Raw genomic sequence first — 23,056 nt, forward strand, 5'->3', positions numbered from 1 at the left:
TGCTGCTGCTCCCGATCACCTGGTCTGCTAAGGCATTTGCAATATCAGATCAAGGAGGATCAAGATTGGTAGCCATAGAGCGACTTCTCCTCCATAAATCTGTCCAAGCCCTTTTTAAAGCTATCCAGGTTAGTGGCCATCACCACCTCCTGTGGCAGCATATTCCAAACACCAATCACAAGTTGTGTGAAGAAGTGTTTCCTTGTATTAGTCCTAATTCTTCCCCCCAGCATTTTCAATGAATGCCCCCTGGTTCTAGTATTGTGAGAAAGAGAGAAAAATTTCTCTCTGTCAACATTTTCTATCCCATGCATAATTTTATAGACTTCAATCATATCCCCCCTCAGACGTCTCCTCTCCAAACTAAAGAGTCCCAAACGCTGCAACCTCTCCTCATAAGGCAGAAAGGCATTGCTTGTCTCAAGCCTTCTGATTGGTCATGCAAGTTTGTTCAGTGGTTATGCAGTCTATTGTTGGCTTGCTGTAACACTTATCATGCAAAAAAAAATCTTTTTTAAGGAAACACTGTCCATCCCACCTCAGACAAAATGACAAGGTGGACGGAGCACTGTGAAACATCACAGACATGTCAAACTGATGAAAAACTGAAATCAGGTCATTTCAGAAACAAAAGATAGAGGGGAAAGAGTCGCACGGGGGAGGGGGGAGAAAAACTGGATCAAACAGGGATTACTAACAAAGCTGTGTAGAAACAAGGAAAAATGGTAACAAAGGGAAATGAAACTGGAACATGAAGGATGTCTGGAAGACACCTATCGCTTGTCCAGCATCTTCAATTGGTCAGAGCCCGCCACTAATTTGGGTTCCCCCTTCCCTACACCCATGAGTTCGTTAGAACTCCTGTGTACAAACTCCTCTCTTAAAGGTTGAAGGAGAGCTAGCGAAAGAAATTCTCTTTTTTTTCCTGCGCAAGGCAGAGTTGCAATAAACGTTCAGGGAAAAGTTTGGACATTTTGAGAGGAAATGAAAATGTGGAGGGATTGGGAAAAGAAGAGTATGTTTTGGTGAGGACTTCACGTCACCAACATCCACGTGGGCACCCTATTGCCCAAATGCCCAGAACTTCCCCATGGTCACTGTCAATGCGATGATGTCATTCCCAATATATGCCAGAAATAACGACACGGTGTTGCAGACACCAGAGGCCTCTGACTATGTTTACTACCTGTAAGTTCTCCACCCCCATCCCTACCAGTTTCCAGTAGGTACCTGGCAACCCTAGAGAAGAGAGTATTTTATAGTCTACCTTTCTGTCTAATGGGGCCCAAAATGGCTAACAGTGGCGTAGGAGGTTAAGAGCTCGTGTATCTAATCTGGAGGAATCTTGATTCCCCGCTCTGCCGCCTGAGCTGTGGAGGCTTATCTGGGGAATTCAGATTAGCCTGTACACTCCCACACACGCCAGCTGGGTGACCTTGGAGCTCTCGGAGCTCTCTCAGCCCCACCTACCTCACAGGGTGTTTGTTGTGAGGGGGGAAGGGCAAGGAGATGGTAAGCCCCTTTGAGTCTCCTACAGGAGAGAAAGGGGGGATATAAATCCAAACTCTTCTTCTTCTTCTTCTTCTTCTAACATCATTCCTTCTCATATGTTTTATCTTCCCAATGACTCTGTGAGGTAGGTTATGCTGAGATGGGGCCACGGTCACCAAACGAGCTTCCATAGCTGAGCTGGGATTCCAACTTGGGTCTCTCAGATCCTCCGCTGACTCTCTAACCAGTATACTGCATAGACAGAGGCTGTGCGAAGGAGAGGGGTGTGTGACTTGGCTATGTGGATTTGTATCAGTCCCACCAGCCAGCAAGATGGATGCTTTCTTTGAGCAGGGGGTTCATTGTAAACTTGACCTGAGTATATCTGGGTTGTTGCTGTTGCGAATGGCACATGGTGCAAAGTATGTATGTGCAAAAGCGTGTTTGTTCAGTCAACGCCATATGTTTGCCTTACTCAGAAGGATATTATAAATATACATACACACAGGAAGACCATGTATTGTTCCTTTTGTATGCATGCTGGGCATAATACTCCCACAGACTAGACCCAAGTACTTTGTATATTAAAGGTATCAAAACTCCACAACAAACAAGCTTGCCTCTCTATGTGCAAATAACTTTTCCTTCACCTGTGTATGGCTCAGATTTTAGTTATCAGCATACCGGTAATCGTCTTAAAATGCAGGGAATATATATCTGTTCTAAGCACTCAGTTGCCTAGTTTTTGAGAACCTGCATTGTCCTGTCCTTGATCTTTGCATTGGCAAACCAACCCTGAAGTTGGATCCCTGCAAGAGTTCTCATGTTGTTATTATCCATACAGAAGGGATTTCTGCATCACAACTCTAAGGAACAAACATCTTGGGAGCTGTGACCTAAGCCAAGTCTGTCTGTCTCTGTCTCTCTCTCTCTCTCTCTCTCTCTCTCTCTCTCTCTGGCTCATTCCGCACATGCAGAATAATGCACTTTCAAACTGCTTTCAGTGCTCTTTGAAGCTGTGCGGAATAGCAAAATCCACTTGCAAACAGTTGTGAAAGTGGTTTGAAAACGCATTATTTTGCATGTGCGGAAGGGGTCTCTCTCAGTGATCAGGGTTTGAGAGAGACAAAGGGGTCTGTCAGCTTGACTGGAATGGTTGCTTATTGGCTGACACCTAGGAAAGTTTCTGAATGGCTGATCAACCCCATACGGCAATATTCTCTCTGAGAGTCAATAGGGAGAAAAGTGAGAAAGTCAGCCTGCAGCTCAAAATACCACGCATTAGTAGTTACCACTCAGGCATGGGCTTAACAGAAACACAGGGAGGGAGGGGAATCTTTTGCAGAATGACTGTGGTGATCAGGAAGTACTATATATGGCAATACTCTGTGGGCAATACCTGCATGATGCAACTTGCTGTGAACTGTGTAGGTACCGGGTTGGAAAAAAAATGGTAACACTGCATTAATTCATATTAGCTCTCTGATCTTTGTTATTCCCAGATGTCGCCTACTTGTCAAAGGTATGTGACAAAACTCCATCACGGTGCTTTCCAGCTGTAGCCTGTTTGCGGCACCATTGAAAGTCTTTGCTTGCAAAGATGGCCAATGAGTCTGTGGCCGCCTACCACCTCCCCCCCCCCTTTTAAAAATTCATTCTTTGCTGAAATAACTTGTGCATGGGAGAGGGTAATGTTACTGAAATATAAACCCTACCATTACTAAAACCACTGCTAAGCGAACGGCATCCTTCATAGGAACTGAACAAGCTGGCCCAAGATAACCACTGAGATATCATTGCTTAGAAGCTTACCAGATTGAACCTAAGGAGTGTTTTAGGATACAGTAGTGGTATCTTGACAGCACTTAGAAGGAGAAGAGCGGTTCGAACTTCCTTCTCAGCGCTGTGATACAATATATTGCATATAATAGATTTAAAAAGCAGTTTGAGGTATCTCATCTCCAAAGCTCCTGAGTAATTTTCTGAACTCTGGGAAACAGCTCAAATGCTATAAAATAGCAGGGTTGTGAAAAATAAAAATCAAATAGCAGGGTTGTATCCCAATATTTGATTTCTGTTCATAGCATACCAGTGACTTCTGAGACTTTTTTAAAATGCGGGGGGGGGGGAGGAATACCAGGGGACTGAAGTGCTACACTGCTGGCAAGGAGTGGCACAGCTATCGTGTGCACAGCCCTCTGTGGCTGAGGCTTGGAACCTGTCTGTCTGTCTGTCTGTCTGTCTGTCTGTCTGTCTGTCTGTCTGTCTGTCTGTCTGTCTGTCTGTCTCTCTGTCTCTCTGTCTCTCTGTCTCTCTGTCTGTCAAGGACATTGTAAACAACCTCCCTTGGGAAATTGGAATTGCCACCTGGAAGGAGTGACTCATGTAATATCAAATATAGAAACATTGTCTCTGCCCCAATATCCTCTGTGAATCTATAGCCTCTCTCTCCAATCACAAGATGACTGTGGAAAAGCAAGGCTAGCTTTAACTCACCTTGTTGGAGATGGATTTGTCCTAGTGTTGGACTGCTTCCCTTAGCAATTGCTTTGTGTATCAGTGACTTCTATCGTGCTGATAAGCCAGAGTCTCTTCTTGTGTGAGAGGGAGAGGGCGGGCATCTCAAGACACTGAGATGGAGAGGATAAGTGGTGCCTCTGCCTGTGACCTTACATTGTCTAGGTTGTGTGTGTGTTTGTGGGAGTGTGACTATTAATGCAATCCTAGGAGCACTTTTCTGGGAGTAAGTCTTCTTGAATAAAATTTGGCTGAGTAGACCCGCCTAGGAGGGATCTCAATGGGTAGCAGTGTATGTTCTTCCCTTGCCAGGAATCCAGCTGTATATTTTTGTGATCTGTGTATATTTAGGTTCTTGCACAGTACACCTGTGCATGTTGTGCATGTCATTTTTTTCCTTTTATCTCTGTCATTGTCTGCATTTGGTGTTGTGGCTGATTTATTAACTAGGACAATACAAGGAGACTACCCATTACTCGCAGTGTCCGCCTCAGCCCCTGACAGCTTGGTGGAGTTGAAATATCTTATTTAAAGCAAATAAGGATCATTTTAAATATCAGCACTGACAGTCAAGGACTCACTGCTGAAAGGGGGTCATGACAACAGATGTGTCTGCACCAAGCAGGTGTGGGGGGAGGGGAGAGAAAATGCTTCCACTTCGTCACCACAGCATTCCACCGCCTGTTTTAGTTCCTGGATGTCTTTGGCTTTAGAAACACATCTCTGCAGTGCTCACATTTCTGTCAAGCCAGCTGCCAGAAATCTCTTGCCCCTTGCTTCAGCAAGTGGCATAAACCATCTGATGTTTGTGACTGAAACACATATGGCATAAGGTGGCAGGAGATGTGGCGGGGGGACTCCCTATTTCCTGGCTCATCTCCACACCACCAGCCTCATCGTATGAGTCAGTGAATCCCAAATGTTTTGTTTAGATTCAGAGGGAGATTGCAGATGATTTGAAAGCTTTTAGCATTTCATGTTAAGCTGAAAATACAGCACTAACAATTAAGGAGACAGGTTGGTTTCGGGGCAGGCACTGGCTGGCAGATCCTGAAGAAATACACACTTATCCTAGTTACCGTTTCCTCCTTATCCCAAAGGCATCCACTGAACTAAAACGTCCATTAAAATATGAAATGCTGGGCATTAAACTTTCAGAAGCCATAGCAAGCCAAGAGAGCTTTAAAACACATTCTGAAACATTCTGTGTCTCAGACTCTGGAGAACTTTCAGAGGAAAGGGAGTTCCACAAATGTGGGAGGGAGGCCACCACACGTACTTCTCCTTGTTCTATTGTCATGTACATTTACCTGATGGACGGTGTCTTGGTTAATTTTTGGAAATCTTCATGGGATTTAGGTAAATAGTAGATAAGAGCCTGTCAGTAGCAGCAGGTCATCTTTGGTACTCACCTCTATAAAGTAGCTCCTGCATCAACTGAGCCATCTATTGATGTGACTTCCAGTGCTTTGGACAATATAATTATTGTGGTAAATAATCTTTAAATGGACAGGACTGTTTCATCCCCTGCCAGCATGATGCTGGCAGGGGATGATGGGAACTGTAGTCCATAACATCTGGAGGGCCGCAAGTTTGACACCTATGATATACCCTATCAGCTCAGCAACTAAGATGATAGTAGATTATGTATTGCAGTGATTTTCCTAAGATTTAAGTAATGCTTGTTGTAAATCTCCTTGATAACTCAGGTTGTTTTTTTCCTTTTGGGTTTGTGTTACACTCCTGCTCAGTATCCATCCTGTCTAGTTACCTTTTAATCCTTTCATTCTCTTTCATACATACAGAAGTTTGGTCTTCCAGCTACCAACACATTCTTAGCTTCTATTCCTGACAATGAAATAACTATATATAGAGTGGTCTGTTGCCTGGGCTGGTATTTCAAAAATAATCCTGGCTTATTACATGACTCTAACCTCCCAAGTTCAGGGATAAATGGGTGTTTTAAAGCTTGTGAGTTGCAGGAGTTGTATCCAGCACATGGATAGTGTTCACTCTCTGTTGATCACTGTATCTGGCTGCTTTTTTGTTGATATCGTGCTTCACATTGTATTAAAGGCATAAAGCTTCTCAGCAGCTTAACGTTAAGGCAGTAGCCTTTGTGATTGAGAATGCACTCCTGCATACTGCTTGCATCAGGAGCAGACGAAGACCATAGCCCCCATTTCATGTGGATAATTACCATGGTGCATAGCAGGGATGAAATGCACTAACCACTGTGCAGACAGCAGACAGCAGGTACAACATGGAGCTAACTGATTTACACTTTAATGTACCTGATGAAGCGAGCTCTGACTCACAAAATATGATGCTAGAATAAACTAATTTTTAAGGTGCCACAGGACCTCTATTTTATTTTGCTACTATAGACTAACAACTACCCATTGAATTAATATAAGGAGTTGTCACCAGAGTGGGATCTCATGAAGGCTCTTGGAGGGAGACATACATCACATTTAAAGACCAGCAGAGGGGTTTTTTTGGTAATACCTCCTTTTGTCTGTACATAAATGAACATTTTTCTTTCATTGGGAGAATTCAAGAAAAATGTTGTAGGTTTTTATAGTGATTGAGGGAGAGGGATAATTGGCTGGCATCTGTGACATCAACATTCTTCTCCAGACCCCATAGTACTTGTATTTTTAAAAAATGTTTGTGATATTTTTCAAGAAAGTGAAGGACAGAGTTTAAGCAACCATAGATGCGCCATTTAAAAGAAAAGAAAAAATATAATTTACCTGGTGCAAAAGAAATGGGTAAGACTTTGTGGTGGCACCTATTCATCTTTACGTACATATGAACCATTATTATCAGCTTCAGAGCCCCTGCTTCATTTGCTCCTGTATTCTGAGATTATGCATGTGGCAACTCAGAAGAGGCCTTCTGCCATGGCACCAAAGCTCTGAAACTCTGTCCCCACAGAGATTTGTCTGCCCCTGCCCATTGCCATCTTACCCCCAGCAGGTGAAGACTTTTTTGGTTTAATTTAACATTCCCTCAATGATCCCTCTTTCCTGACCAACATTTTATTTTGGACTAGAGCCCAAGCTAAGAGAGTGAACACTACAAATAGAGCTGTCCCATTACATTGGATCCCCCTCCCCCCACTACCACCACAAGGTTCAGGAGGTTGTTCAAACTTTCAGATGAAGTTTGAAAAATCCTGCTCATTAAGCAAAACCTCTTTGTAAGCATCACTAATAACATGGGTTATCAGCCTATTGACATGGTACCCAAAGGTGACCCATTGCAGAATGATACTCTCTGCCAATTAATGTCTGAGCACACACATGCTAATAGCAAATGAGTTCCCTGGGGTCATTGCTACAAAGGGGGTGGGAAGAATACTGTTAATATCTGGGTTGCCTTCATCAAACTCTTCCTTGGTCTTTTCTCTCCACCAATAAGAAACCAACATCAAAGCCCTGAAAAAAGATACAAACTTCCTGTGAAAACTCCAATAGTAATCACCTAATTTAACCCAATTGGGGGTGGCTTCCAAGTATGGAGTCCTGTACTGCCACCTAGAGGTTCATTTTGAATATTCACCTTTGTGGTAAAATAGTGAGACACAGCAATCTCAAAATAAAATTGATCTCGAAGCAAGCATCAGTGCATGGAATGGGAGCGGGTTGGAGTAGACACATATCTGAGTGACTGCTGGCTGATCTGCCTGCCTATACTGAAATTTGCCCTTGGATAGCTGCCCCACTTTCCTGCTGTTGGATAAATTCAGGATGTGGCTTTCTGGTCAATTGATGAGGGGCAATATCAAATCGAAGAGGGGCAAATAGGAGGGTGTAGAAGGAGCTAGTGCATGAAATGACAGCTTCTTGAGTCTTGATACCCTCTTCCAGCCTCTTGGACTTAGAATTCTGTACGGATATCACACAGAGCCCTCAGATGGGAGGGAAATTTGAAGGAACCAGCAGCCTTTCCTTGCAGCAAATGTCAAGTTGGAGCTCCACCTCTAAAGCTTCACCCAGTGGACGGGCATAATTCAAAGCTGCAACTCATCAGGGAAAAGAGGAAAAAAGCGTTGATCAAGACTGATCAGAGTTCTTGAGTGTGATAAGTTCAGTCCTGAATCAACAGGGTCGCAGTGGCTGAGGCATCAACAGTATTTTTGTGGGAAGGAGGCGACAAGACTGAATGAAGGTGGGGGTTGAGGCTGAGGCTTATCAGTGGACCAGGTAGAGCAAAGCTTGCCTTACAAAGTGTCAATCCTACAGGAACCCCCTTGGGCAACACTTCCCAGGGGAGGATTGTTTTGCTGGGTCAGTTAATAGAAGGGACTTCCACAGATCTGTGTTGATGTAGGAACTTCTGTAGGAATAGAAAACGGTGGGCATGCTGTTATGGAGAGGCAAGAAAGAAAAGTGCAGCAGTCAAGGAGTTGAATGACTTGAGATTGTGTGGCCATGTACAGAGAATGGGACATGGAAGGGAGCCCCACCACAGGCCACGAGTCAGTCACCATTTTTCTACTGTACAAAGCGTGTGAGTGATTCTAAGTAGGTCTACTCTGAAATCAGCCCTGTTTGATCATTGTGGCTTACTACCAGGGAAATGTTCTGAGGACTGCAGCCCAAGTGCCTAACTCCCTGATAGGGCACAGACTAGAAACAAAGAGAGGAGCAAATTGGGATTGATGGACAGGCTACATGAGGGGGGGGGAGTTTCCGCTGAAGAGTGGGCATAAAATTCTAGAGCAGAAGTTCCAATATGCACGTGGAGCTTACATATAACAATGAATGTAGGCAATAAATTTGTGGGGGAGGGTAGACATTTCATGTGATATAAATACTAAAGGTAAATTCACATTTACTTGTGTGACCTGGAATAATAACACTTGACACTATTCATATAATTACTGCTGTGGTAACTATCTTGCTTTGCTTTCCTTTTTTGCCTCCTGTGCTTATGTCTATTTTAAAACGGTATAGTTTTTTCCTCAGCAGCGGGTCATGCTAGCACTAGCTATGAATTACTCCCTGGCCATGACTAAGAAAATATGGTAGCCTTCTGTGTTTACGTAGGTCCAGGAATGGAAAAGTGGGGAACTTGCTTGAAATATCTAAGATAAGCCCTTTCTCGCACAGTGGAATCCCCCTGTATTCATGAATCTGTTCCTACCTTCTTCCAGATGGCATGGCTTAAGCTGAGAAAGAACTGGTCCAAAAATCACCCTGTCAGTTCCATAAGGATATGGGATTTGAACATGGGTCTCCCAAGCTCTCTTATCACTGCATCACACCACAGCTGTTGTGGTGTTTGTGTGCGTGCCACCAAGTCACAACTGAATTATGTCAACCCCATACGATTTTCCAGGCAAGAGATATTCAGAGGTGGTTTACCGTTGCCGTTCTCTATGTGGGCCGAGAGAGTTCTGAGAGAACTGCGACTGGCCCAAGGTCACCCAGCAGGCTTCATGCAGAGGAGTGGAGAATCAAACCCTGTTCTCCAGATTAGAGTCTGCTGCTCTTAACCGCTACATTATACTGGAGCCATTGCAGTGGTGCAGCAAGATATGCGCCCACTCATGTCAAGTGAGGCTGTACTTTCCTGTTGATGCTAATCGCTAGGCTATGGATCAGTGGCTTATTTGGGCATTCCAAGCAATCAAGTCCATCAGGGAAGGCACAACTCTGACAGTGTCTCTTATACAATATTAGTCTTTACAGCCTAAAGTGTTGATCTCATCTTCAGGCCTTGAAGCCAAACTCATATCATCTCTCCTTTGGTTCTTCAAAGTTTGTAGTTACTACATGAGCAGTCACAGTGTCAACATCGGCGGGGGGGGGGAGGGGGGCTCAGCTGGCCTACTTGGTTGAAGATCCCTTGTCCTCCTTGCTCAGGGGGGAAAGGAGAATTCCTCTGCCTACAACAGGCAAACAGCAGCATGAATATGCCAAGGAAGAAGGGCCTCTAGACTTCAAGGCAGCCATTAGACAATCGCCCCTCATTATTAAAGTTTAATTTAAACTGTGTATCAGAAAGAACAAACACGCTCATATCAAAGGAGCCTCCGGCATTTTTTTTAAAACTCTTGATTAAATTTAAGGGAGTGGGAGCTGGAAACCAATACTGAGTTCCTTTACTTATTTCCTCTGAGCTTCTATCCCCTAGTTTCCCCCGCTGCTGCAGAGAAATACATAAATGAATGCCCAATATTAATTTTGTCTCTCCAGATTGCTGCAGGGAAGATTTCCCAGCCCCCACCCCCACCCCCAGCCTGTTCCAGGCTCACACTCCTCCTGGTCATGCTCACATCCTCCTGTTCCTTTGAATCCACTGCCCTGCCTTGTTCCCCAGGCTTTCCTGTGCCCTGTCCTCTGTGCTGTCCCTTCGTATTCACTCAGCCCAGCTGTCATTGCTGCCCAGCAACTCCTGTCCATTAGGTGGCATTTTGAAAGACCATCAGCAGCAAGTGTGGTCCAAATGACGATCTTGTGGAATTCCACGTAACTAATGGCCATAACTGCATCCACTGCCACCTAACGCAACACTGACCATCTGTTTGACCATCTGTTTAGTTGGTTTTAAAAGGGCACATTCATAGAGGATTGGTCCACACTGCTATTAGCCACAATGAATGAATGAAACCTCAATTCTCAGAGGCAGGAATCTTCTGAATACCTGAGCAAGGGGCAACAAACGGGGGTTGGGGTCCTTTGGACTCTGTATCCCACTTGTAAATCTTCCAGGAACATCTGACTTGCTTCTTCAGGAAACAGGATGCTAGACTAAATGGACTGATCCAGCATGGTTACTTCTAGATTCTTCTAGATCTATTTTCTGCACAACATGCAGTCTCAACCATGTTGATAGAAGACAGCAAAGGCTCCCTTGTGGGTTTTTTTTTGAGGGGGGGGGAGAGCCAGGAATACCATGATCAAATAGAATATTTGGGAGTTTGGAGATGGTGGATGGATGGGGAAGAGGCTTCTAGTTACTTTTCCTTCTCTGCATGTATGAGTCAGTTTCCATTCCTTTTCTCAATTTAAGCAATGCCTCGGGGGCTAAAATAACGCAAGCTAAAGAGCTCTATCCTATTCCTGTAATTTACTTTATTTGAAGTTTTGTGATGTTCGTGACACAGAGTAGAGATGTTCTTGTATTTCTTTGTCAAGCTCAGAGTCTGCAGGCAATACTAAGGAATTTAACAGCCCTACATTTCCTCCCAAATGCTGTCTTTGATACTGCCATTTTCAACATTGTACCTCTCTCACCACAAACGATCCAAGAGATGTTTGCTAGTATCACAGTTAACATAATTTAAAGCACCTCTTTCTCTGCTAGAAATGGAGGGAATGCTTGCAAGGGTCCTTTCACTATGGTGAAGAAAACAGTTCTGAGGTGCAGGGTAACCTAGTGCTAGCCCGCTACAGATCCAGAGAGCACACTCCTCCAAACAATTGGCCTGGGGTTAAACATGAATTCTTGGATTCAAAGATGCAGGAGTGGACACACTGATTCACAAGTAACTGTGCATTGGTAGGAAACAGTGATACACTCAGAAGTGGAGCACTCATGGGGACACGTGGGGTCACATGTCCCCAGGCACATGCCAGCTGGTCATGTGGGGGGCGCATCCACCAGCCTGCTCCTTCAGTTGGCTGAGCCTCTGCCGACCAAAAGAGCAGCCTGGCTGGGCCGCTGCCAGGTGCCCATTGGCCCCACCCTGCCAGGCTGCTCCTTCGGCTGGTGGAGGCTCCGCCAGCTAAAGAGCAGCCTAGCAGGGCCGGGCTGAGGTGTGGCCTGCGGCAGGCTCCTACCAGCTAAGGTAAGGGGAGCGAGGGGGGATAGGGGAGGGGGCGTGGCCAGAGCAGGTGTTACCCAGGCTGCCATTTTCCTCCCATGCCTCTGTGTTCACATATGTGACAGTGTATATATGCCTTAAAAAGCATCATGGCAATGCTGACCAGAACTTATGGCAGCTTCCCAAGGAGCACCATCTGCCTTCACGGGAGTTTCTGCTGTCCGCAGACTCAGAGACCCTGACACCAATCTGGAATTCATGGTTATTTGTGCAGCCAGAAGAACTCTGTGCAGCCTGAGAACTCTGATTTTCAGGGACTCTCCTTTGCTTTCTTCATGCTACCTGTCTGTGCATTGCTAATTTGTTTCACCCACAACACAGTGGCAACTCCCTGGAAGGTTTTTAACACCATCTAGTTGTAGGGCTGGAACAGAAGGAACATATTCAGGATCAAACTGACACATAACCAACATTCATCTCTTTTTTTGCCTGGGATGCTGTTGCAGAAACAAAGTCCAAAACATAGTGAATAAAAAAGTAGGGTATCCCACAGACCAGTTTCTCCACTATGTAAAACCAGTTGCTGTCAGCATAACTTACCTGTTGCTTTCTTTGACTGCTGCTTGACTGTTCTGTCTCTATGCTACCCCAACTGAATTTACTGGGTTTAAAAAAAAAATGTTTGTCCCATCCAATAGAATTTAAAGGTTGCTGCACAGTCTGTCAGCAAGTAAATAACAAAAGCTTGTGTGGATGCCAGCCATGTCACCACAGTGCAGAGAACAGTAATTCACTGTAGTCTATCGGGAGATGTACAAGATAACTGTTGCCGTGACTATGTACCTCATTGATTGTGCACCACATTGATCTATATAGTCATCTCCCTTTCTCTTTCTTTGTCTCTTTCTCATCTGTGTTCACCTCTCTTTCTCAAGGTACATGATCACATCCCTGGACCGAACTCATGCCGGCTTCTACCGCTGCATCGTGCGCAATCGCATGGGAGCCCTTCTGCAAAGGCAGACAGAAGTGCAGGTGGCATGTAAGTGATGGTGCATGTCGTGATGAAAAGGTTTCAAAATGTCCCAAGAACTGTCCGTACAATATGGCAGGAGTCCAAAGGGTGAGAAGGAGGGTAGCAGAGATGTCATAAAGGGAAGCTTGGCCAATGATTCCAGCGGGCAACATGTGCCAGAAGAAAGGATTCTAAAGGCATCTAGAAGCAAGACATACCTGATTGATTGTCTCTAGGGGTGGAAGTTCGCAACTTAAGGCTTTGGCAGAGGACTATCTATATGTTATACAGATGTAACAGCAAACAGCTGCTTTAGGTTTAAAAAAATCAGGTTTGGGAGGGGGCAATTTTGATCAGCGTGTGCTTGTTTAAAACACTAGGCATTTTCCTGCTCCGGATAATAGCCTCTCTTTATTGCCTTTCCCCTAGTGTGGGTTTCCACACACATATTTGCAAGGGCAAACATGCAACTGAGGCCCCATAGTTTTAGAGGAGTTGAATAGCTTGGGAGACGCGATTTAGAGCAGAATAATGGCTGAGAGGGAAAAGATTAACGTCCCCTTCTCCTTTCCCACTTCACCAATCAAAATTGCCCCCTCCATAAACGTTGGTCATGTATTAGCTTGCAAGACATACAGAGGCCCTTAATGGGATAGAAAGAAGCAGGAGTGTGTGTACTTAAAATATGCCCAGGAGCCCAGTCAGTTGTTAATTGACACAGTTAGAATTCTTTAACTATTTGGGCACATCTACATGGACAAGGAGTCGTGTGGTGTCGTGGTTAAGTGCTTGCACTGCCACTCACATGGTCAGGAGTTCGAGCCCCCTGTGGGTCAGATAACCATGGCAGCTGACTCATGGTCAACTCAGCCATCCATCCATTTCTTGGTCGGTAAATGAGTACCTAGCTCATAGCTAGGGGGTAAAGAATAGCTGGGGAAAGCAATGGCAAACTACCCCACAAAAGAGGCTTGCCTATAAAATCACTGTTTGCCAGTGGTACCCCAGGGTCAGACATGACTGAAGGGGAAATTTTACCTTTTTTTTTACATGGACAAACCCACATTGGTGATGAAGTACTTGAGTTTTGTACCAGTTGTTATGTACCAGTTTTGTACCAGTTGTTATGGCTTTCCCCAAAGAAACCTGGCAACTGAGAACTTGTTAGATACCTCTGGCCCCCTCTCATAGCACTACGGTTATCAGGGTTCCTTAGGTAAAGGGAATGCCTGTAACAAAAGTACTGATGTGTCATTTGGCTCCTATCAGAGCATCTTTGCTTTTCTGAGCTTGTGCTTAATACCCCCTTTCCTATCACACTCAGGAAGCAATTATTCGAAGGATAGTTTAGGCAGGCTGGGCTGGGCTCCTCTTCCCTCTCCTCCTTCATTATTATCATAGATTATTCATTAGAAACATGTTTCTTCCATGTGCAGTTGCGGGACGAGCTGTCAAGGTCATCATGCAGCTCAGATCTGGATGGCCCTTAGCGAGTAAAAGTTAGGTGCTAAAGGGCTCTTCAGTTGAGCAGAGAAAAATGGAATTGGAACCAACAGCTGGAAGATGAAGGTGGAGAAATGCAAATTAAAAGAAAGGCACAGCCTTTTAATGCTGTGAGTGATGAACCACATCATCAAACCGGGCATTTTTCACCTTCTTCAAATCAAGATTAGAGGGCTTTCTAAAGGACACCATTCAGCCATCTGCAGAATGTTTCAATTCTGTAGCCGTGTATGAGGAGTCACCTTCCAATTTTATCACCCTTTATTAATCCTCCGGCAACAATCAACTGACCTTTTGTAGCGGTGCCAAATCACAGAACCTCGCAGCTCATAAGCAATATCCACTCCGTCCAGGTTTAGAAGATTGCATTGAAAGGCCCTCTGGTTTTTATTTATTATTTTTGTTTTCAAAGACTGTGACATCATTCATATGTTCAAACTCCTTTTCATGGCAACCCAAACCAGAAATGTTCTGTTTTCATGTGGATGCTAATATTCTATACCATGAAAGACAGCTCTAGGATGATTTGGCTGCTGTGATGGGGGGGGGGCATGAAGCCACCCCCTTCCCCCGTATTAGGGTAGCTGATCTCTGGGTAGGAAGAGGAGCATTAACAGAACTGTGCATGAGAAAAGCTAGCCTGAGAAGGCCGTTTAACACCCCTTGGTGTTAAATCCCTAAGATGGCTTTAAACAAAGCCAGCCATCCTCCTCAGCATCACCCTCTGGAAAGCAAGGAAAGCAAACAACGTTTATAACAATTACGGCACCATTGCTTGACGCAGGGACACACTGCCCATATAAATCAGCCCTGGGCTCTCTGACACGTGTGGGAGGGAGGAGGCCTGAACGTGAATGACAAACATTCGGCTTCGGAAGAATCTGGATCGGTTGGCTGGCTCCTTGGGCACTTAGCTGGGTACCTCATGCCTCAGCACTGCTAGTGGGTGTGTGTCTAGGAGGAAGCTGTTCTGTGGGAATAAGAGCCAGTGGGAAGAAGAAGCTTGAAGAAAATGCCTCGAATCTAGTAACACTTAGTAAGTCTATTTTGACATGTTTCCCTACAGCAGACATCTTAAGCTTGTCTGCACTAGAATTCTGGCTATGGGTTTTGCTTGAGGATGTCCATGTGTGTGGAATGTTCTAGAAGTGGCATTTAAATAGGCATTTGTATGTGTCCTCTTTGAAGGGTCGCCTGATTTCAATCATGTATGATATTTCTGACTTTTTTTTTAGAATCCATATGGTTCACTGAGGCATGTTACATTTACAAGGCAAGAACGCATATGTGGAATTTCTTAACAGGATTTAACTAATATGGGTTCCATATGCTGTTGCGCTTAAAAATATAAAAAGTGCCTTGAAAAATCATACCAAATCATACCCCAGCATTCCCTGTAAGAACTCCATCAACTGTGTGGTGCCCTAGAGATGGATAAGTAGCTTAGCAATGACCTACACAAACACTTTCTCCTCTGCTATAGCTCTTCTTTTGACCCTGTGGATCCTTTGCTAAGTAGTGTTCTGCTAACCAGAAGGCATTTCGCTATGTAGCCCTAGAATCCACCTAGTCCATTTTTATACCACCCTTCCTCCAAGTTGCTCAGAGCAGCATACCCTGTTCTCCAGTCCCCCTCTTTATTCTTATAACAACCTTGTGAGGTAAGTTCTCCACTCCCCCTCTTTATTCTTATAACAACCTTGTAAGGAGCAGCAGTGGTGTAGTGGTTAAGAGCAGGTGCATTCTAATCTGGAGGAACAGGGTTTGATTCCCCGCTCTGCCGCTTGAGCTGTGGAGGCTTATCTGGGGAATTCAGATTAGCCTGTGCACTCCAACACATGCCAGCTGGGTGACCTTGGGCTAGTCACAGCTTCTCGGAGCTCTCTCAGCCCCACCCACCTCACAGGGTGTTTGTTGTGAGGGGGGAAGGTAAAGGAGATTGTAAGCCCCTTCGAGTCTCCTACAGGAGAGAAAGGGGGGATATAAATCCAAACTCCTCTTCTTCTTCTAAGTTAGGCCGAGAGAGTGCAACCATTCCAAGTTACTGAACAAGTTTCATCACAAACTGTGGATATGAATGCAGTTCTCCCACTTCACAACACAGTTCCCATTGGTGTGCTGCCATGTGATACAGTGCCCAGAGGCTATTTACTATATGTAGTTCTGTGGCATAGAGATGCCGCCCTGTGGTGACTTTTTACCCCAGGAGAAATTTCAACCTCACTGTCTCCCTACTGGTTGTGAGGGAATCTCTACCCCTAATAAGATGTCAAGCCATCCTTTATTTCTCTTATCTTCCTACCTTATTCGTCTTCCAAGGTTCCCTGAGGTTTTCAAGGTTAACATCAGGGCTTAGAAGGGAAACAGATACCGTTCTGCAAAGGGCCAGGGATGACAGGTTCTGCGTGTCAGATTCAGAACATGCTGTGAGGACTTCAAAGGCCCAGGGAAGGAGAGGAAAACTTGCTGAGCCAAGAGCAGAAAAAGAAAGCAGGGAAAGCAGCCGTGACCACCAGGCAGAGGAAGGCAGCAGCAGGGAAGGACGGTTCATTCAGGTTTAAGGCAAGGTTGACAGGCACCTCTGAGGTTTTCTGTGCTGTCACGCACGGGCGCTTGGCTGCAGAACAGAAGTGCTGCCCTGGAAAGGGAAATGCCGTGCAATTAATCCTAATGAAAGCAATGCTTCACAGGAGAGCCACAAGCTGGTGGGGGATTAGGAGCAAGAGAGCAACGGGACTGGTGGAAGAACTGCTTGGGGTTCTGTTGCGGGTCTCAGGGCTGAACTACAACAGACAGGGCTGCTCCTCCCTCCCTCTCCAGTTTGCCGTTACTCCCCGCTTGCCTTCCTTGTTTTTCTCTCTTTGATGTTGCCCCTTGGTATACTTTGCCTGCAGCTTCCGAGATGGACCCTGTTCTGAGTCGAGTTTCCGAGGCCGGAAGAGGCAACTTCAAAGAAGTCTGGAGATTTTGCTGCTCGTTTGTTTTTAAACGAAGCAATAGACCTGTTTCATTTGGAGCAGCAGCCTTTCATTTTTTTAAATTTTTATTTTAGATGTTTATGGCCTGCTTTTTCTCCCTAACAGGGATCCAAAACAATTTGTAACATTGTTCTGCATTCCTCTGTTTTATCCTGACGGAAACAACTGTTTGAGGTCGGCTGAACTGAGAGAGTGGAATGGATCCAAGCTGACCCAACAGGCTCCCATGCAAGAGCTGGGCTTCAGACTTGCGTCTTCCAGGTCCTAGTTCACCACTTTGACCCCTGCACTATGCTGGCTTCCAACATTGATGGATGGGGCTCTATATCATCTCGCATAGGTGTCAAACTCAGGCCCTCCAGAGATTCATGGACTACAATTCCCAGCAGCCTTTACTAACATGGCCAGTTGGCCCTGCTGGCATGGGCTGATGGGAATCATTGTCCATGAACACCTGGAGGGCCTGAGTTTGACACCTATGATGGCTTTGTTATTTAAGTGGCTTAGCTGAAGTCCACTTATTATACCACCACAATCCTTTGAGCAGCTGCTCTAAGACCAAGATGTAAAGAAATCAGCAGGATCTGTCTTTGCATGGTGAATTGTGTACTTACCACTATCTTTAAGAGTGCAATGTCAACATTAGCCTAAATAAACTCAAAAATACACACGTTGCACTCTGGCTGTGTCCTGTGTTATATATTGATCTTACATATAATTAAACAACTTAACACTTCTATTTGTATTTATATTTCCTTATTTCTCTGACAAAGTTCTTAAAGATACAGCATAAGTCTTCCAACTAAACATAAATAATCACTTAGTCCATTCAATTCTTTGTTCAGAAACAAAGCTTCAGTTCCATATAGTCCATATTCCAATTCTGTAGGTTCTACATAAAAATGTCTCGCGCGTATAGAATGTTTTTCGTGCGTCTTCCTCAGTATTTCAGTATGTTCAATCAACTTCCAACATACTGACATACTGAGGAAGACGCACGAAAAACGTTCTATACGCGTGAGACGTTTTTATGAAGAACCTACAGAATTGGAATATGGACTATAGGGAACTGAAGCTTTGTTTCTGAACAAAGAATTGAATGGACTAAGTGATTATTTATGTTTAGTTATAAGAGTTGGAAGACTTATGCTGTATCTTTAAGAACTTTGTCAGAGAAATAAGGAAATGTAAATACAAATAGAAGTGTTAAGTTGTTTAATTATATGTAAGATCAATATATAAGACTGGACACAGCCAGAGAGCAACGTGTGTATTTTTGAATTGTGTACTTAGCCATTTCTGTGCAGCTGTGGGGCTAAATGTTGCTTTAAAAAAAGTCCTCGTGAGTTTTGCAGTTTTAGTTTTTAAGGAATTGTCTACCCTAGTGACAAAATTCATAATGAAATTACAGATACTGGAAGCCCTAAGGCAGAAATCTCCAACTATGGGGACTTAACCTCTCTCCGGTGTTCCTTGTTAGAAGCGATTTCCATCAAGCATCCTCCTAAGTGGTCTTGGTGCCTCATCAGCATTCTTGGGAATGAAGATCTATGAGCCAAAGCAGTGAGAGAAAATTAAAATCCAGACAGCCACTGGAAAGGCCAGGCGGGGGTGCGGTGAAAGAGCACCTTGTTGCTCACGGTCTAAAAAAGTACTGTGAAGATGCAAGATTTAGTATACCAGTTTTCATGACTCTCTGCCTTTCTGTCAGAAAGAGAAATTACCCCCCCCCCCCAAAAAAAATTTTGGGAAGAGGAGATAATCACTATCCAAAAAACTGGAAGAATTAAATCTCTGAACATCCCTCTAATTATCAGTTTGTAAATCAAGTTGTACATCCAGTGTGAAAACATCGGTACACTAACCAAACATGCAGGGCCCACACCAGTTTCCCAGCCTGATGAAAATTTACCTCAGCTTAACCAATACCCTCCTGTGACATATCCAAACCCACAGACCAAATCTGCAGATCCAGACTCTCCCATCTCATTTGGCCCTCTTCATCTCCCCCCCCATGAGGTCCCCCCTCAAGGATGGTGGCAAATCAAGCAGTTAATGGGAAATTAATCAGGCAGCTGTGCTAACGTTAATGGCCAAGTCGTTAAAAAGAGATTCTTTACACATTTTTAATTACAGCAATTAAAGCAAGTCAATAAAATGTCTCCCCACAACCCCCCCTTTGTCATTAGTACTATTATTATTAAAGATGCTATAAATTCCCCTCACACACAAAAACAGCTGCACCACAGGGAGCCACTAGCCTTCATCTCACTAGCATCAGGGTTGGTGGTCAAAAGTTTAATGAGAGAAAAGAGATCTAAATATGAGATATGCATATTACAGGAGTGTCTGGCAATTTTAAGGGTAAGGGAGTGGGTATGGATGTGGGAGGAGGGGGCGTTACACAGATGGATCTGTAGGTTGCAGCATTCAGTGGGGAAGAGCAAGTCAGCTGGATTTTCCCACAGGTCATTGCCGCTTTAAAGTATTTGAACCATTCATTCATGCCACCTTTGCTATGAAAGATATGTTCTGTTATAGAAAAAACTCCACTGAAGGGTTAGACGGATGCTAATTTCATGTTGTTCACTTGATACATGAAGTATGGATTTCTTAGTACATTTGGCTCAGTACATTTGGAAAAGGTGCTCTCGTGTATAAACTGCTGCTTTTCGAAATACACACAACTGTAACCTGGAATGGACAAGGCCTTTTCTTCATAAGGAGGAAATGACGGTTTGTACACACATATGCCTGAGAGCGATCTGGCTGCAAAATCTGTCACCGCATTGATCAGGGTTGATTTGGCTGATCTAGCTGGCTTGGCAGGTGTCCCTTACCTCTCTCACCATTCCATGTGCATCCCTCCCGAAGCTGCACACTTGGTGGAAGAGGGCGACCGCCTCAGATAGAAGGAGTGAACTGTTCTCATGCCCTTTCATATCCAGTGGTGTACCTTTATCAAATGGTGCCTGGGTTTGCCCCAGGTGCCACGTCAACCCCCATTCCACCCCAGCCAAACTCCCCCACTGCGCCCCCTCGCCAAATTCCCCCCTGCCTCCCTGCAAAAAACCCACTACAAACCAGGCTTTCTTCAAGCCAAGGGCTCGAGGCTGGCAACACACTGAGGGCAGGGACAAGGCCAGGGAGGGCACACTCCTTCCCTGGCCTCGTCTCCACTCCCAAGGTGTTGCTGGCCTTTGCGCCACTTAGAGGGACAGAGGAAAGTTAGCTGCATTTTAAAGGAACTGTTCTTTTAAATTGGAACTAACTTTCCTCCCTCCATCCGAGGGAGGCCATCATGAGACGGGGCTGGGACAAGACTAGGGAGGATGGCGCAGTCCTTTTTCCTTGGCCTTGTCTCTGACTCCACTGTCTTGCTGGCCTCAGCACCACTCAGACAGAGGAAAGTAAGGTGAGTTTTAAAGGCACAGTTTCTTTCAAATTCACCTTACTTTCCTCCATGTAAACAGCACTGAGGCCAGCAGCACACACACACTGGGAGTGGAAACAAGGCCAGGGAGGGCACACTGGCCTGGCCTGCAAGGAGGGGAGAGGCGAGGGCGGGGGTGAGTGGGATGGGTGACCAAAATGCAGTCCTTCATGACCCAGGCAAATGGTGCCTGGGTCATCTGCCCCCTCTTGCCTCCCCTAGATATGCCCCTGTTCATAATTGAACGACATACACACATTTTGTACTTGGCAGTCCATTACCACGCTCAAAATGTATTGTGTGAAGCAGCTTTCACAGTTCAACCAAGACAAAATGAGAGAAAGGCGGTCAGATTTCTAGATGCCATGGTGACTCAGAATTTGGGAATTTTTCCACCTCTGAATGTAAGTGGGCAGAGATCCTTCAGCCAGTGCCAGCTACTGACATTTTAACTGCCCCTTTCCAAAACAGTAAGACAGAGCTGCACAACTAGTGACCATCAACCCAAATGTAGCCCACCTGATCTGTATTGTGGCCTGCCAGCTGTTTGACAGCCGTCCAGGTGGTGCAAGCCCATGGCAGTGTGATACCTAAGCGAGTAGATGCATTCAGTTTGGGAGACCAGAAATGGTCTATTCCTGTATTTCGAGGTCTTACTAGACCTGTCAACTCCAGGAGATTCATGGACATTTTGGGGGTGGAGTCTGGGGAAGGTGGGATTTGGGGCAGGGAGGGACATCAGTGGGGTATAATGCCATACAGTCTATCCCCCAAAGCAGCCATTTCCTCCTAGAGAACTGATCCCAGTAGGCTGGAGACCAGTGGTAATTCCAGATCTCCCACTTGGAGGTTGGCAAGACTACGTCCTACTACCCCAGGCCTAGTAATCGTCTCTTAAAAGGCTTGTTATTTGTTAATCTCTCAGCAGGGCAGGATCCACACTAGGAGTCTTTTGGGTTGCTCAGTTACAATTGGCATTGAAATTAAGGATTCCCCATAGTATTTAATAAAGTACTATGTCCCCTATAAAAATCAATCCCCACAAAAACAAGAGCTAACTACATGTACACCCCCTTCAGAAAAGGTTTCGCTTCTCCAGCAATTTTCCTTCCCTTGCATTGTTTTCAGACTAATTAATTACTTCATTTCTGTCTGGGCTTGCCCTTTTGTTCTCTGCATTCATGAACAAATGCTTGATTATCAGTTCTTGTTGAGGGAGGGGAGACTTAATTACTTGGGGGGGGGTTGTCGTAGGCCAAAGTCACTGCTCATACTTTTACAAACTGTATTGTTTATTATCATTGTAACGCTATCATGATCATAAGAAAATGACGAAAACAACTACCAGTGGCTTGGCTTGCTGTGCAATGTAAAATACAAAACAGTTCTTAAACCCTCTTGTCCCACCCTCCAGAGATGATAATCAAGCATTTATTCATGATTGCCAGCAGAGAGCCATTTCCAAGAAAATAGGAAGTAATTAATCAGACGGGAAGGTGAAGAAAGGAAGAGACAAAGAAAAAATAAGTCCTAGGAAGCATTTGTAATTCCTTAACTGTCCATAGGGGGCAGTGTGGCTCTGCAATTATATTTAACAGTTGTACGTGGGATTGGGGTGGGGACAGAGGTGGGATCCAACCAGTTCTCACCACTTCTCTAGAAGTGGTTACTAATTTTTTCTGAGTGCCGAGAATGGGTTACTAAAGCAGCCTCCCTGCCCAATAGGGACTGGAGGTGCATGTGTGCCGCGGCACCACTGTTTAAATCCCACCACCATCGGAACCTGTTATTAAAATTTTTGGATCCCACCACTGGATGGGGAGTGTCAGAAATGAGGTTTTAACACAATCAAGCAACACTGAAAATACTGGAATGTAATGGGCTGACCACCACATCATCTGGATGATCCAGTGGAAACGGGGTTAGGACCAGTGGCAGAGGTCCTTCCCCCCACCCCCATATACGAGCGGAGACCTGGTTGCACCCCGGGGGGATGAGTCAGCAGCTCTGTAAACAAACGCCGAGTTCCCTATGATCTGGAGAAGAGGCGGAGGAAACCGGGACATTCCAACTGGGCAGGGGGTTGAGGTCGGTGGCAGACGACACCCCCCCACTCCCTGGTTTCGCCCGAAATCCAGCTGAATCTACAGTGGTGGAGCCGGGAGTTTTGCGATCGGAGACGGCAGTGAGAGAGCCAGACAGACTATGCTTGGGGACATTTATTTTAATCAATGAGCATCTGAGCCCAGACCTGCCAGGGATAACTATTGGCAGGAACATTTCATCAGCTATCTCATTAATTGAGCTACAGATCTGGGAACTGGTGGCAGCAGCTCCCA

At 45.1% G+C, this 23,056-nt stretch overlaps 1 protein-coding gene across 3 annotated transcripts in view; it reads left to right on the forward strand.

Moving 5' to 3' along the window:
• SDK2 (sidekick cell adhesion molecule 2) overlaps window positions 1-23,056 on the forward strand; it is a 409,110-nt gene that overhangs the window by 289,807 nt on the left and 96,247 nt on the right. For all 3 annotated transcript variants that reach the window (XM_048488576.1, XM_048488577.1, XM_048488578.1), the window contains exon 3: window positions 12,724-12,830. In XM_048488576.1, the coding sequence (XP_048344533.1) occupies window positions 12,724-12,830 (107 nt within the window). The remainder of the gene's footprint in view (window positions 1-12,723; window positions 12,831-23,056) is intronic.

This window comes from Sphaerodactylus townsendi, linkage group LG03 (genome assembly GCF_021028975.2).
Source record: "Sphaerodactylus townsendi isolate TG3544 linkage group LG03, MPM_Stown_v2.3, whole genome shotgun sequence".
NCBI classification, from domain to species: Eukaryota; Metazoa; Chordata; class Lepidosauria; order Squamata; family Sphaerodactylidae; genus Sphaerodactylus; species Sphaerodactylus townsendi.